Source organism: Odontesthes bonariensis, chromosome 4 (genome assembly GCF_027942865.1).
Source record: "Odontesthes bonariensis isolate fOdoBon6 chromosome 4, fOdoBon6.hap1, whole genome shotgun sequence".
Lineage (NCBI taxonomy): Eukaryota > Metazoa > Chordata > Actinopteri > Atheriniformes > Atherinopsidae > Odontesthes > Odontesthes bonariensis.
In genome coordinates, this window is record NC_134509.1 from 8,871,203 (window position 1) to 8,883,946 (window position 12,744).

The 12,744-nt window shown below is 40.9% G+C and overlaps 1 protein-coding gene across 11 annotated transcripts in view; it reads left to right on the top strand.

The window, feature by feature from the left end:
- Nucleotides 1-12,744, top strand: part of ank2a (ankyrin 2a, neuronal) — a 78,443-nt gene that overhangs the window by 24,159 nt on the left and 41,540 nt on the right. For 8 of the 11 annotated variants that reach the window (XM_075462796.1, XM_075462804.1, XM_075462795.1 and 5 more), the window contains 24 exons: nt 295-393; nt 3,277-3,375; nt 3,468-3,566; nt 3,668-3,853; nt 5,223-5,321; nt 5,752-5,850; nt 6,005-6,103; nt 6,243-6,440; nt 6,679-6,777; nt 6,904-7,002; nt 7,140-7,238; nt 7,410-7,607; nt 7,750-7,848; nt 8,509-8,607; nt 8,777-8,974; nt 9,114-9,212; nt 10,179-10,277; nt 10,440-10,538; nt 10,638-10,736; nt 10,880-10,952; nt 11,096-11,146; nt 11,626-11,752; nt 11,915-11,993; nt 12,096-12,199. In XM_075462796.1, coding sequence (XP_075318911.1) covers nt 295-393; nt 3,277-3,375; nt 3,468-3,566; nt 3,668-3,853; nt 5,223-5,321; nt 5,752-5,850; nt 6,005-6,103; nt 6,243-6,440; nt 6,679-6,777; nt 6,904-7,002; nt 7,140-7,238; nt 7,410-7,607; nt 7,750-7,848; nt 8,509-8,607; nt 8,777-8,974; nt 9,114-9,212; nt 10,179-10,277; nt 10,440-10,538; nt 10,638-10,736; nt 10,880-10,952; nt 11,096-11,146; nt 11,626-11,752; nt 11,915-11,993; nt 12,096-12,199 — 2,699 coding nt within the window. The remainder of the gene's footprint in view (nt 1-294; nt 394-3,276; nt 3,376-3,467; nt 3,567-3,667; nt 3,854-5,222; nt 5,322-5,751; nt 5,851-6,004; nt 6,104-6,242; nt 6,441-6,678; nt 6,778-6,903; nt 7,003-7,139; nt 7,239-7,409; nt 7,608-7,749; nt 7,849-8,508; nt 8,608-8,776; nt 8,975-9,113; nt 9,213-10,178; nt 10,278-10,439; nt 10,539-10,637; nt 10,737-10,879; nt 10,953-11,095; nt 11,147-11,625; nt 11,753-11,914; nt 11,994-12,095; nt 12,200-12,744) is intronic. The other 3 variants (XM_075462798.1, XM_075462806.1, XM_075462800.1) reach the window with 2 other exon arrangements.

Sequence of the window (12,744 nt, forward strand, 5' to 3'; positions counted from 1 at the left end):
AGATTTAAACCAAGATTTATCTTGTGTAGTCTCAACAATTTTATGATATTCAAATATGTAGGTATGCATGTATTGCAGGAATATTATATTTCAATGCACAGGATTGTACTGTTGTTATCATGTCTATTTCCTGTATAAAATGCCTCCAATGATGTTTGAATGTATGTTTCCCCAAAGTCTGCAATCTGACACTTTATGTTTGTAAAGTAAATCCATGACTATCTTGAAGTTACATCATAATTAATTTGGCTTATCTGTTTTCTTTTGAGTGTAATGTTAATGTTTTCTTTCCAGAACGGACTCAATGCATTACACCTGGCAGCTAAGGAGGGACACAAGGATTTAGTGGAGGAACTGCTGCAGAGAGGAGCACCTGTTGACTCATCCACCAAGGTGCAAACACAAAATAATTAGTGTTATGATGAAGGTTGCTCTGTATCAACTTTCCATCAGCTGATAGCCTGCATGGGCAAGATAAAAGATCAAATGTCAAAGAAAAAATAAAGGAGGGAGGAAGAAGAGTTTGTATTACTTTCTTAAATTCGCTCCAGTCCTCTGCTTTAAAAGTGAGGGAAGTGGGTCCAAACTTGCATCATATATAGATATTCAACCTTAAGTTTAATGGAGCAAGTGTAATAAGTGAGTGTGTAATATATGCTGTTGTCAAGCTGCTCGCTACGACTCAATGACTGTCTCGTACTTCACATTTAATAGCTAGCAGTGAGTGAACAGCTGAAATGGAATCTGTCACTATGCTGCTTATGTCCTTGGACTGACATAAATATACACTCTGTGGCGTTTCATTGTAACTCATGTCCTGAAAATTCCAACAACTATGTAGTTTGGATTTTGACAAAGAGATATTAAAGGGGGCATGTCATACCAAATTTTAAAATATTAATCTTAGGTGCCATTTATACTAATCTGTTTCTATATCGTTTCTATCGCGGATGCATTGTCCATTTACATGAAAATACTGGAATACGACTTCATAGGTGGAAGGATTCAAAGACGCCGGAGCCCACATAAGCATTCGCATACGATGCTGATTTTAGCAGTTGTAAACGGTGAAAAACGAGGATCCGCAGTGCTGAGCTCTAGCTACTGCGGACGTACTCCTCCCTGATTCGCTAGGCTGGTATCGTTGGTCATGTGACTTGAGTGCTGGGAAACTAAAAACAAACAGGCGTGCTTCACTTCAGTTACACACTTCCTTTCTATTCGTGTCATCGAGAAGAATATGGAAATCATGGACAACCACGATCAGCATGGGAGCCTGCTCCATGTCCTACTGCTGGTAGTACGCTGTGCACAACAATACGTGGCAAGGAGGCGCCAGATTCAACAAGCTTTTATGATGAGAACCCAGCCACTGCAGCAACGCAAGCCGTACATGGAGCGCCGCTTTTGGTTAGACCGGGAAGAAGCAGCGCATGGTGGGACAATTTCGTGGACCAAGTTGTTGTCGCCGAAGAATAAATAATAAAGAATAAATAATAAAGCATAATAAATAATAAATAATAAAGCAAGGGCGATCATGTGATGTGATGGCTGATTAGTCATGTGACTTGCGAATCAGCTGATCCCCGTTTGTGTGTAAATGTAAATAGTTTGCAAGACGCAGACACGAAGAAATGGTGAAATGAATTAATGTAAACAGAGCCTAATTCTCACACGTCCATATTATATGACTTTCAAGTGTCAGCTGAAAACGTAACACAGCATTCTATCTCCGTGTCTCTAATACCCCAGGTTTCTGTTCTAAACATCTTTCCCAGTGTCTGTGGCTTTAAATGCAAATTAACAGCTGTTGTTTACGCCTCGCTCTCAAAGAGAGCTGTACCTCTCCTTCTGAATGATGCTTGATTAGATCAGTTGTCCCACTCTGGTAGCAATCCTGTCAAATTGTGCATTTATAGGTTCTTAAATGGCTTGTGTATGACTCCACAACTTTGTCCTCATTCAGTGAATGAGGATCTATGAATATGACACCACCCACCTCTCCACCTACCAGCTTAAAACTCTGTTTTCCCTATACAGTCGTATGAAAAAGTTTTTGCACCCCTGACTATTTCCACTTTTGTCATTTATAAATCATTGGGTGTTTGTATCAGCAACTTCATTTAGATCTATGAAAAAAACTGATGGACACAGTAATATTTCAGTAGTGAAATGAGGTTTATTGGGTTAACAGTAAATGTGCAATATGCATCAAAACAAAATTAGACAAGTGCATTAAATGTAGGCACCCCAAAAGAAACATCACATCAATATTTAGTAGAGCCTGCTTTTGCAAAAATAACAGCCACTAGATGCTTCCTATAACCTGTAATGAGTGTCTGGATTCTGGATGAAGGTATTTTGGACCATTCTTCCTGACAAAAGTTCAGTTAGGCTTGATGGTTTCCGAGCATGGGCCGCCAAATCATCAAATCATCCCACTGATTTTCAATCATATTCAAGTCTGGGGACTGGGATGGCCATTCCAGAACATTGTACTTGTTCCTCTGCATGACCACCTTAAATACCTTCTCTCGTGATTGGATACACCTGTCATGAGTTTCAGTTTTGTGATCCAATTAATCAGTGTTAAGCAGTTACATGTCTTCAACTCAATAACATGAGAGGGGTGTCCAAATATCTGCAGAGCATATTTTTTAAATTTGATTTAATTTCATACAACTTGCTATTGCTACACTAAATGTCACCCCAGTACTCAGCTTTTATTAGAAAATGAATGACATGCCACTGTGATCATTTTCTGTGACGACAGAGTCAGTTATTATGCAGCTTCAGAAGGGTGCCCAAACTTTTTCATACGACTGTAGGTTATACGTGACTTGGCCAGTTCTCATAGGTTAGCTTAGGAAACTCCTGCCAACCAGCCAAAAGACGCAGCTTCAAAAACTTAATTTTTATCAGTCACTTAATTGCAAGTTTCAAGTCCTATTTGATAAAAAATAATGTTTGTTTTGGAAATGATTGTATGATCCCATCCACAGTAATATAGGCAATAGAGTGCCAGGTGAAACTACCTTATTTTACAGGCACAATTTCTGAATCTTCAATGTTTGTTCTTTGTCTCTGTGTGGAAATAGCAATTGATACTTCCACAGTATTCAAGTAATACTCCGGACCAAAAAATGAAAAAAAAAAGAGATTTCTGTGTCCCATCACACATTTTATATCTGCACCTTTATCGATCAACTCAGATTTTTAACATGTTAATCCTAACCCAACTTGGTTGTTGCTCTCAATCTGTCCTTTTCTTTGCAGAAAGGAAACAGTGCCCTCCATATTGCCTCACTGGCAGGACAAAAAGAAGTAGTCGGACTTTTGCTGAACAGGGGAGCAGATGTCAATTCTCAGTCACAGGTGAGAATGTTAACAATTATTAGAAAAGGAAATGCATTCAAAAGTTTACAGCCAAGAACAAGATGTTAACTTCTATTGAACTGTATGTACAGAATGGCTTCACTCCACTCTACATGGCAGCCCAGGAGAACCACTTGGAGGTGGTGCGATACCTGTTGGAAAATGAAGGGAACCAAAGCATCGCAACAGAGGCATGTTTGAGTGTGAAATCCCTATATATGTATAAACGAGTTCCTCTGTTTTTTCCCAAGTAAATTGAAACCATCTTTTTTTTTTTCACATGCTTTTCTAGGATGGATTCACTCCTCTTGCTATCGCTCTCCAGCAGGGCCACAACTCAGTTGTGTCCCTGCTTTTGGAGCACGACACAAAGGGTAAGGTCCGCCTGCCTGCTCTGCACATAGCAGCGCGCAAAGACGACACCAAGTCTGCTGCACTCCTGCTCCAGAATGACCACAACGCTGATGTCCAATCTAAGGTGAGGGAGGGAACCAAAGAATCTGTTTAAAGGAGGAGAAGGTTTATAGAGATAAAGGGAGAAGAGAAACAGAAGGAAGGAGAGGGTGTATATATAATAAGTATGAAGGCAGCATTAACGAGGAAATAACAGAAGTAAGCACGGAAGTAGCAAGAAGTGTACAATAATGTATCAAAATGCCAGTTTCATTCAATTCATTGATAATTTGCATGCACTTTACAGAATTTAATAAAGCTGGCAGAGCTGGGCCCTCCTATTGCACCTTGCCGTGTGCTTCCTTATCTTTGCCTGTGTTTTATATTCCAGTTGTGAAGTCCTTTCCTTAACAATCCTACGCCCTATCCCCTCTTTCTCTCTCATTGCATCCTAACCAGATGATGGTCAATAGAACCACAGAGGTATACTGACTCATCACCTCTTCATCTGATTCTGTTTTGTCTCTTCTGATCACCTTACATCAGCTCTTTTGTGCTGACTTGCCCCTTACTTTATGGGGACTTTTGTGACATTGGGAAATCCTGCACGTCAGATTTATGTACCATGAATATGAACGCATGGATCTCACCATGCTTTGCCACACTCTGCATGGCTATCAATATTAATAGTTGGATTACCAATGACCTGTTTCAGGATTTCTTTTTTTATGTTTAAAGGGATTTTTTTTTTAAGTTTCAAAATGTCTTTGTGTTACAGAATTTCAGTCTTAAACGTAGACAGACACATTTTAACTTCTTCATTCATGACTCTTTCTCTCTGCATTAACCTACAGCATGAGTACTCTTGAGCATGTTGGTGTCATTGTTTTTCTTCTCTGAAACACTTTGTGGATCTTTAAGTTAACTTTGTTTCTTAATTAAATTGCACCATGTCTATCAGAACGGGAAGGTAAGGAGTTAATCGCCCTACAAAAGTACTGTAGATATTTGTGTTTGTAGCTTTTATGTGAAAGTTCATCTGTCTGTTGAAGAAGATACACATGGTTTCAAGCCAACACATAGTTGCTCAGTCTTCAGTTTTGGTTGCTTATTGTCCTTCATTTCAACCTTTTTTTCTTTGAAAATCCAAAAACACAGTAGTTTAGTTTGTTTGTTTTTTTTTCAAGCAAGCATGGCAGATTTTTTCAGTTTTGCAATGATTATATATTGCATGTGCTATTTTGGGATGTGCTCATTTGTAATGTTTCTTCTCATACTTGTGTCTTTTTTAAGCACGCTGCCTCGTCATTACACTTCAATAGAATCAGGGTTCTTTCATGTATCTACCACAGATACACCTTTCTTTCTTTCTCTCTTGCTTTCTTTCTCACTCTCATCTGTTCTGTGCCTCTCACCCTCTTCCTCTGCGCTCTGTTTTTGTCTGTCATAAACAGAGTGGTTTCACCCCCCTGCATATCGCCTCTCACTATGGTAACGTGAACGTCTCCACCCTGTTGCTGAACAGAGGGGCTGCTGTTGACTTCACGGCCAGGGTAGAGCCCCATTTCTTCTTCTCAACAAATAAAGACCCTTGGTCTTTGTTACACTCTCTCTATTAAAACATATGCGACTGTTTGTATTTTGACTCTTACAAAACAGTCTGCTTGCTATTCCATATTCTAACTTTCCCTTTAAATCTAAGTTTTACAACTACATTTACATCTGTCATGTCGATATTGCCTCCTGCATGTTTTTCGGCTGAGACTGATACATTTACGTAGCTAGGTAGTTTTTTTTTTTTTTTTGTCTATACCTTTTTACCCAAATAGAAGCAGAAAAATAAATGTTATACAAAATATTCTAGCGCTTTGTGTAATTTCATCTCCAGAATAGACATTATTGGGTTGTATTTTTGAGAATGTTATTCAATCAGTTTTTGTGGCAAACTGTGCTTTTCTTTTTGCTCCTTGCCTGCCTTGGCAGAATGGGATAACGCCTCTTCATGTGGCCTCCAAGAGAGGCAACACCAACATGGTGGCTCTGTTGTTGGATCGAAGCGCTCAGATAGATGCTAAAACAAGGGTGAGGCTTGTTTAGATTCTGGACATCCACTTCTTTTAAATGATAACAACTCATCTGCCAACTTGTGGTGACAGCTTTACTGTGACATACTGCAACTACAGGCATGTGTTTATGTGTTTGTGCCCTCATCTATAAATATGTGATTGTCCCACAGGATGGTTTGACCCCCCTACACTGTGCGGCCAGGAGTGGACATGACCCAGCATTGGAGCTTCTCCTGGAAAGAGGAGCACCCATTTTAGCAAGAACCAAGGTAGTGTCCAACTGCGCTGTCGCTGCTTCAGCATGCTTCAGTCTCTTGCTCTAAAATGACGCTGTTAGAATCTCTCTTGTCTCTGCCCCCACTCTCGTCCGTGTGAAGCTTTTTCTGACCTGTTCTTGCTTCTATACAGAACGGACTGTCCCCGCTGCACATGTCAGCCCAGGGTGACCACATAGAATGTGTGAAACTCCTGCTGCAACACAAGGCGCCTGTTGATGATGTTACACTTGACTACCTCACGGCACTGCATGTCGCGGCTCACTGTGGCCACTACAGAGTCACCAAGCTCCTCCTGGACAAGAGGGCCAATCCGAATGCTAGAGCACTGGTAGGAATTCAAATAACTGTGACAGCAGCACCAACAGAGGCATTGTCACAGACTCATACTTAGGGGATTAACCAGTGTGCAGTTTAGAAGTCATCATTCTTCTATAAAAAAGAAAAATGCCAAACCAGCTGTGCAGTAAAGGTCCAGCAATGAAGGACAATAACATTCCTCCCCTGGCTGCAGATAATACAGGGATGAGGTGTATACCTGTTCATTCTTCTCTTGCTATTTCTACTAGAATGGTTTCACTCCTCTCCACATTGCTTGTAAGAAGAACCGAGTGAAGGTGATGGAACTGCTGGTTAAATATGGTGCCTCCATCCAGGCAATCACTGAGGTCAGTTTTTTTGGATAACTCTAAGGATTGCCCATGTAAATGCTGTCAGTTTTTTTCCTTTTATCATCATGTTTTTTAACATCATACTTGTCTTTGTTCCCGTATCTTTCATCTTCCTCGTTCCAGTCTGGTTTGACTCCCATCCATGTAGCAGCTTTCATGGGTCACCTCAACATTGTTCTACTTCTGCTGCAGAATGGAGCCTCTCCTGATGTCCGTAACATTGTGAGTAGTGTTGTTTTTTTTTCTCTCCGATCAGTGGTAGGTTTACTCACTGCTAATGCCTGAGGATGTTCTTACATACAAGTTTTCATTCAGCTCAGAGTCCTTCTGCTCTTAAATGTTGTGTCATTGCATACCAGCGTGGTGAGTCAGCGCTCCACATGGCAGCGCGGGCAGGACAGATGGAAGTGGTTCGCTGTTTGCTGAGAAATGGAGCGTTAGTGGATGCCATGGCCAGGGTGAGACGTGAAATGTTGTTTCCTTTATGTACAGCAAATCCCATTCAGTGAAATGCAGGCAGGCCTTTATTGCTGATGTTTAAAAGTTACTCTCTGGCTGCCTTTGCTTTTATCCAATTCCGCTACCTCTGCAATTATTTTTTTAACCATGTTTCTTCTCCTCAACCGCAGGAGGACCAGACTCCCCTCCATATTGCATCTCGTTTGGGGAAAACCGATATTGTCCAGCTGCTGCTACAGCACATGGCCCATCCGGATGCCGCCACCACCAACGGCTACACTCCTCTCCACATTTCAGCCAGAGAGGGTCAGGTAGAGACTGCTGCCGTGCTACTGGAGGCCGGAGCCTCACACTCACTGGCCACCAAGGTAAGCTGAGGGTAGAAAAGATGCTGATAGACAGAGATGAAAAGACACTGCGTTATTACGCAAATTAATGCGAAAGCTAGACATAACGACAAAAAAGACTGGAAACGTATAACATGAATGTTTCACCCTTCTACCTCCACAGAAAGGATTCACTCCATTACATGTAGCAGCAAAATATGGAAGCCTTGATGTAGCTAAACTTCTCCTTCAGCGCAAAGCTCTGCTTGATGATTCTGGCAAGGTGGGTTCAAGATGAACATTTGCAGATTCTCAAGCAAAGTCTCTCTTAGATGTTTCTTTGCCCACTTACACTTACACTTGCACGTTACAGTCACTTATATGGTATCCGAGATCGACTGTAAACTCACTTCATTCGTAACTGATTTTCAGAACAATCTTTTTGTACGAATGTGAGAAATTTGATATTATGATGTGATTAGAAATGCTGTTAGCAGCCACATTTAATACCAAAACATAGCCAGTATCTAGATATGATCAATCCTTGTTACTTTGCAGAAATCTGTCTGCTCTGATTGGTCAGCTACGAGCCAGATCAGGCTCCACCCAACATTTCCTCTCCGCACTGCTGTGCAAATATTCAAGAAAGTGTTTAACTGGTACAAAATTTGTAAATTCCCTCAAGTGCAGAACGACTCTTCTGTGTTTTTTTAAAATAAATTTCCCAGGTAACAGCAAAATTCAAATTGAAAAACACTCCAAAATGCTAAATTCCTGGTCATAAGGTTTTGTGTTTGGAAGACAGATCATATGAAATACTAAAACATCAAATTTGATCCCAACAAAATGCTAGTAGGATACTAAGATTAGTTGATATTTCTGAGATGCATGTATTATGGAGTAAAACTGAACCAGTGTTTAAGAGTCTTGCTTACTCTCACAGAATGGCCTAACTCCACTACATGTAGCAGCTCATTATGACAACCAAGAGGTGGCTCTGCTGTTGCTGGATAAAGGAGCATCACCTCATGCCACTGCAAAGGTTAGTCTCTGCTAAACTTCTCTGGCACTTGGGGTATGTAGTTATATTGTTGATATTGTTAGTAGTGCTGGCTTTATAAAAGGTGATGTTGAAAGTAATGTTTAGAAGCCTTTGCTCATTGATTTCAGATTGTCATCTCAGTATTTAACTAACCTCCCTCCTTGTTCAGAATGGCTACACTCCTCTCCACATTGCAGCCAAAAAGAACCAGACAAACATTGCTTTGGCACTGCTGCAGTATGAAGCAGAAACCAATGTTCTGACCAAGCAGGGAGTCAGCCCTCTGCACCTGGCTGCCCAGGAGGGACACGCTGAGATGGTCAGCTTGCTGCTGGGCAAAGGAGCTCACGTCAACACTGCCACTAAGGTCACACATGCACACAAGATTTTAATATTTCTATTTGTGTTAGTATTTTAAACCACATGTTCATGTCCAAAGTGCTCTGCTTTGCATCCACGCTAATTTGCAAATGAAAGCTGAAAAGTGTATGCTTTTTGTCTTACAGAGTGGACTGACTCCTTTGCATCTCACAGCCCAAGAAGACAGGGTCAATGCAGCAGAAGTGCTAGCTAAACACGATGCCAACTTGGACCAGCAAACTAAAGTACGAACTCAAGCACTCATGCATATACCCAAAGGACACCAGCATATACTTACATAAACAAAGTAAAATAAAGTCATTAGGGGTAGTAACATTACATCATAGTACACACGGTTTGATGAGCAAGACATTATATTTGTAAACTACTTGTCTTACTCTAGCTACATGTCTTACTTTGTGCATTCACTTCCTTCATTAATAGCTGCATTCCATTCCAATGTACATATACAGTGTCCCTGTTCCCTGATCAGGAAATGTTAGCTAAGGGAACACTCCTTAACAGAAGTCCTCTCAACATAACACCCTACAACATCGCTAAGACAGACAGCACTCTCTCTATGCCTTACTGTGGTCACTGAATCGCTTTTCTGCCGCTGTAGTTATCTCAGCACTGAAAGCTAGCTTGGCTTGCTAATATCTAAGCCAGAAACAGCTTGTGTCCATAAAGATATGAGACAGTTTTTTTTTTGTAGAGTTTTGAATATTGTTGTTTTAAGGTAACTTTAATAGCAATAGTATTAGTCACTACAATATCAATACATATGTAAATAAGTTATTTCCTTTTCTTTTTTTAGTTTGAAACTCTACCAAGCATTTGTGATTGATGGGTAATCTTGCTTCTAATTTTAATGTGAGGTGATGAGCCATTGCTCAGTTTATACACAGTTTTCTTTGAACTACGCATTTCACCTCCATGCCGTTTGGTTAACTTAACATGGCTGAATGTTCTGTGCGGTCTCACTCACAGGGATATATGTTTGACGGTTGTTGAATGTACTTCAGCATAGCCACTTACAGGCTTTTTAGAGGCATACTGATGTCTGAATTGGTAACATGTGTAACATAGTGTGGGGGCTTTGTTGATAGCATATGGTTAGTTTTTATGGTGAGTCAGTGTGGCACTTATTTGGATCAGACATCACATTTAAGACCCCTTCCGCTAATTTTGTTCCCCTTTAAACACTGCAGCTTGGATACACTCCTCTAATTGTTGCGTGCCACTATGGAAATGTCAAGATGGTTAACTTCCTGCTACAGCAAGGAGCCAACGTCAATGCAAAAACCAAGGTAGTATGCAAATCTTCTATTTGAAGCATGCAAGGACAGCTCAGTTTAAACTGCAATCACGAAATACATTTAGTCACTTTCATATGAATTTTCATGGTGCATAAACAAAAATTCACACTCCGTCTTTTATTTTATTCATCTTCTTTTTGTCTTTTTGTGCAGAATGGTTACACACCACTTCATCAGGCGGCACAACAAGGGAATACCCACATAATCAATGTTTTGCTGCAGCACGGGGCCAAGCCCAACACCACTACGGTGGTAAGACTCTTTACTCTCACATAAAATGTCTTTCATTTCAGTTTGCACGTCCTTTCTCAGTTCCTTGTTTTCTCTCACAAATGTCCTTCTACCTGTTAGAATGGGAACACTGCTCTGTCGATTGCCAAACGCCTGGGCTACATCTCTGTGGTGGACACACTGAAAGTCGTCACTGAAGAGGTCATCACTACCACAACGGTGAGCTTGCAATACCTTTAGGCTTCCAAATCTGGAGCCTGTGAATTTTCTCCTAAATGTCCTGGATCTAATTTAACTCTTTTTTTTTTGTTTGTTTGTTTTTTTGTTGTTGTTGTTTTTTTCATGAACGGGTTTCATGCCAGACGGTGACAGAGAAACACAAACTCAATGTTCCAGAAACCATGACTGAGATCCTTGATGTATCTGATGAAGAAGGTACGTTTTTCCACTCGAACGTAATGTGCCGCTGATCGGTAGGAAAAGAAAAAAAACAAGGAAAATATGGAATCGTCCACACCTTTTCCTCTGTGCAATGATACGAAATTAAAAAAATGATAAAAAAAAATGTCATCTCATAGCTCTGAGGGTGGAAGACGAACCAATATCTGAGATGTGTGTGCAGTTGGAAGGTACAGCAAAATGCCTGCTCTGCTCTGCCAATCTGCTGTGCAGTGCTACATTGATTTTTTTGTCTTTAGCCATGTGCTCTCAACTTTGTAAACCCCATATTAACTGCACAGTACATCCAATATGTGTGTGTTTTGCTGTTTTTGTGCAGCTCATAGACTGTTTTAAGATCCTTCTTTGATCTTACAGGTTATAGTTTATAGGTTCTAATCAGATTTCAGTCTAATGTGTGTTTATGGCCCTGACTGGAAAATACTAGCTGCATGAGGATCTGCATTTTGGAGCAAAGGGGACTGTGGAGATGATCATAACAATTATGAGGATAATTGTTTCATTTCATATTGCATATCATACTAATTTTATATGACTGAAGCTTCTCAACCAGATTCTCTGAGGGTTCGATGAGCTGATGAGAGTAATAGCTATCGCTTGTAAGAACTGCTGGAATATTTGTATGGCAGCATAAATGTCTGTTTTACAGGTGAGGACGATATGACAGGTGATGGAGGGGAGTACCTGAGAGCGGAAGACCTCCGAGAGCTGGGAGACGACTCTCTGCCGGGACATTATCTGGACGGTTTCAGCTATTTGAGCCACAACCTGGACAGGTGACAAACAACACGCACATGCTTTAGCTTCACAGAGTAATCGTACGTCTAACTTTATAAGTGACAACAAATGTAGGTGAAAACACCTCGCTTGCACCTTTGTCAGCTGCTGATGGCTGACCAGGTACACACAGGCAGTCAAAAAATGTTACTTTCCAACAGGCCACAGCACACTCCTATTCACCAAAGCTTCCATCAGAAAGAAGGAGTTCTCATTGAGGACCTGCTGACAAGCCAGCAGGTGAGTACAGGGTATACAAAGTGTGTGTGTTAGCGAAAGTATTTTTTTTTACCTTAGGCTTTGCTTTCGCCAACTGACCCGCTGATGTTTGTTGGTCCACAGGTGTCGGCGTTGTCTAGAGAACATGAGAAGGGCTCGTTCCGGATGAGTTGGGGTGCTGAACACCTTGATAATGTAGTGCTGTCCTCCAGCCTGCTTCACTCTGGGTATACCAACACACACACACACACACACACACACACACACTCTCCCAGAAACTTTTACATACAATTTCACACTGTTTATATGTGAACATGTGAATACAAATGTCCAGATTCGACACTTGCAGGCTTCACAGCTGCTTTTCTCGTTGAGCCAACATGTTTATCGTGCTATCCAAATCTGCAATTCATAAACTTCACAAGAAGTTCACTTGAGCTTTTTATTGACTTCCAGGGAAACCATTTAAGGCTTCCTCTGAATTTCTTGAGAAATGATCCACAATCAGATTTGAGTCAGATGTTATTTTGTTGAATAAGTGTAAAAAGCAGCTCAGGGAGGGAACATGTTCTGGCCCCCGCAGTGAATATTTTCACTCAGTGCACATGTTGCCAAAATAGATACAACTGGGAATAATTCAGGAAAATCCCAGATGAAAGGTTTGGAAGTTCAGTCCGTCTTCATGAAAACACGTGCACGCTCCAAGTCAAGTGTCATGCTGCATGCGATCCCCTCACAGTCCGCACCTTAGCACACTTGACCTGCCAGAGAA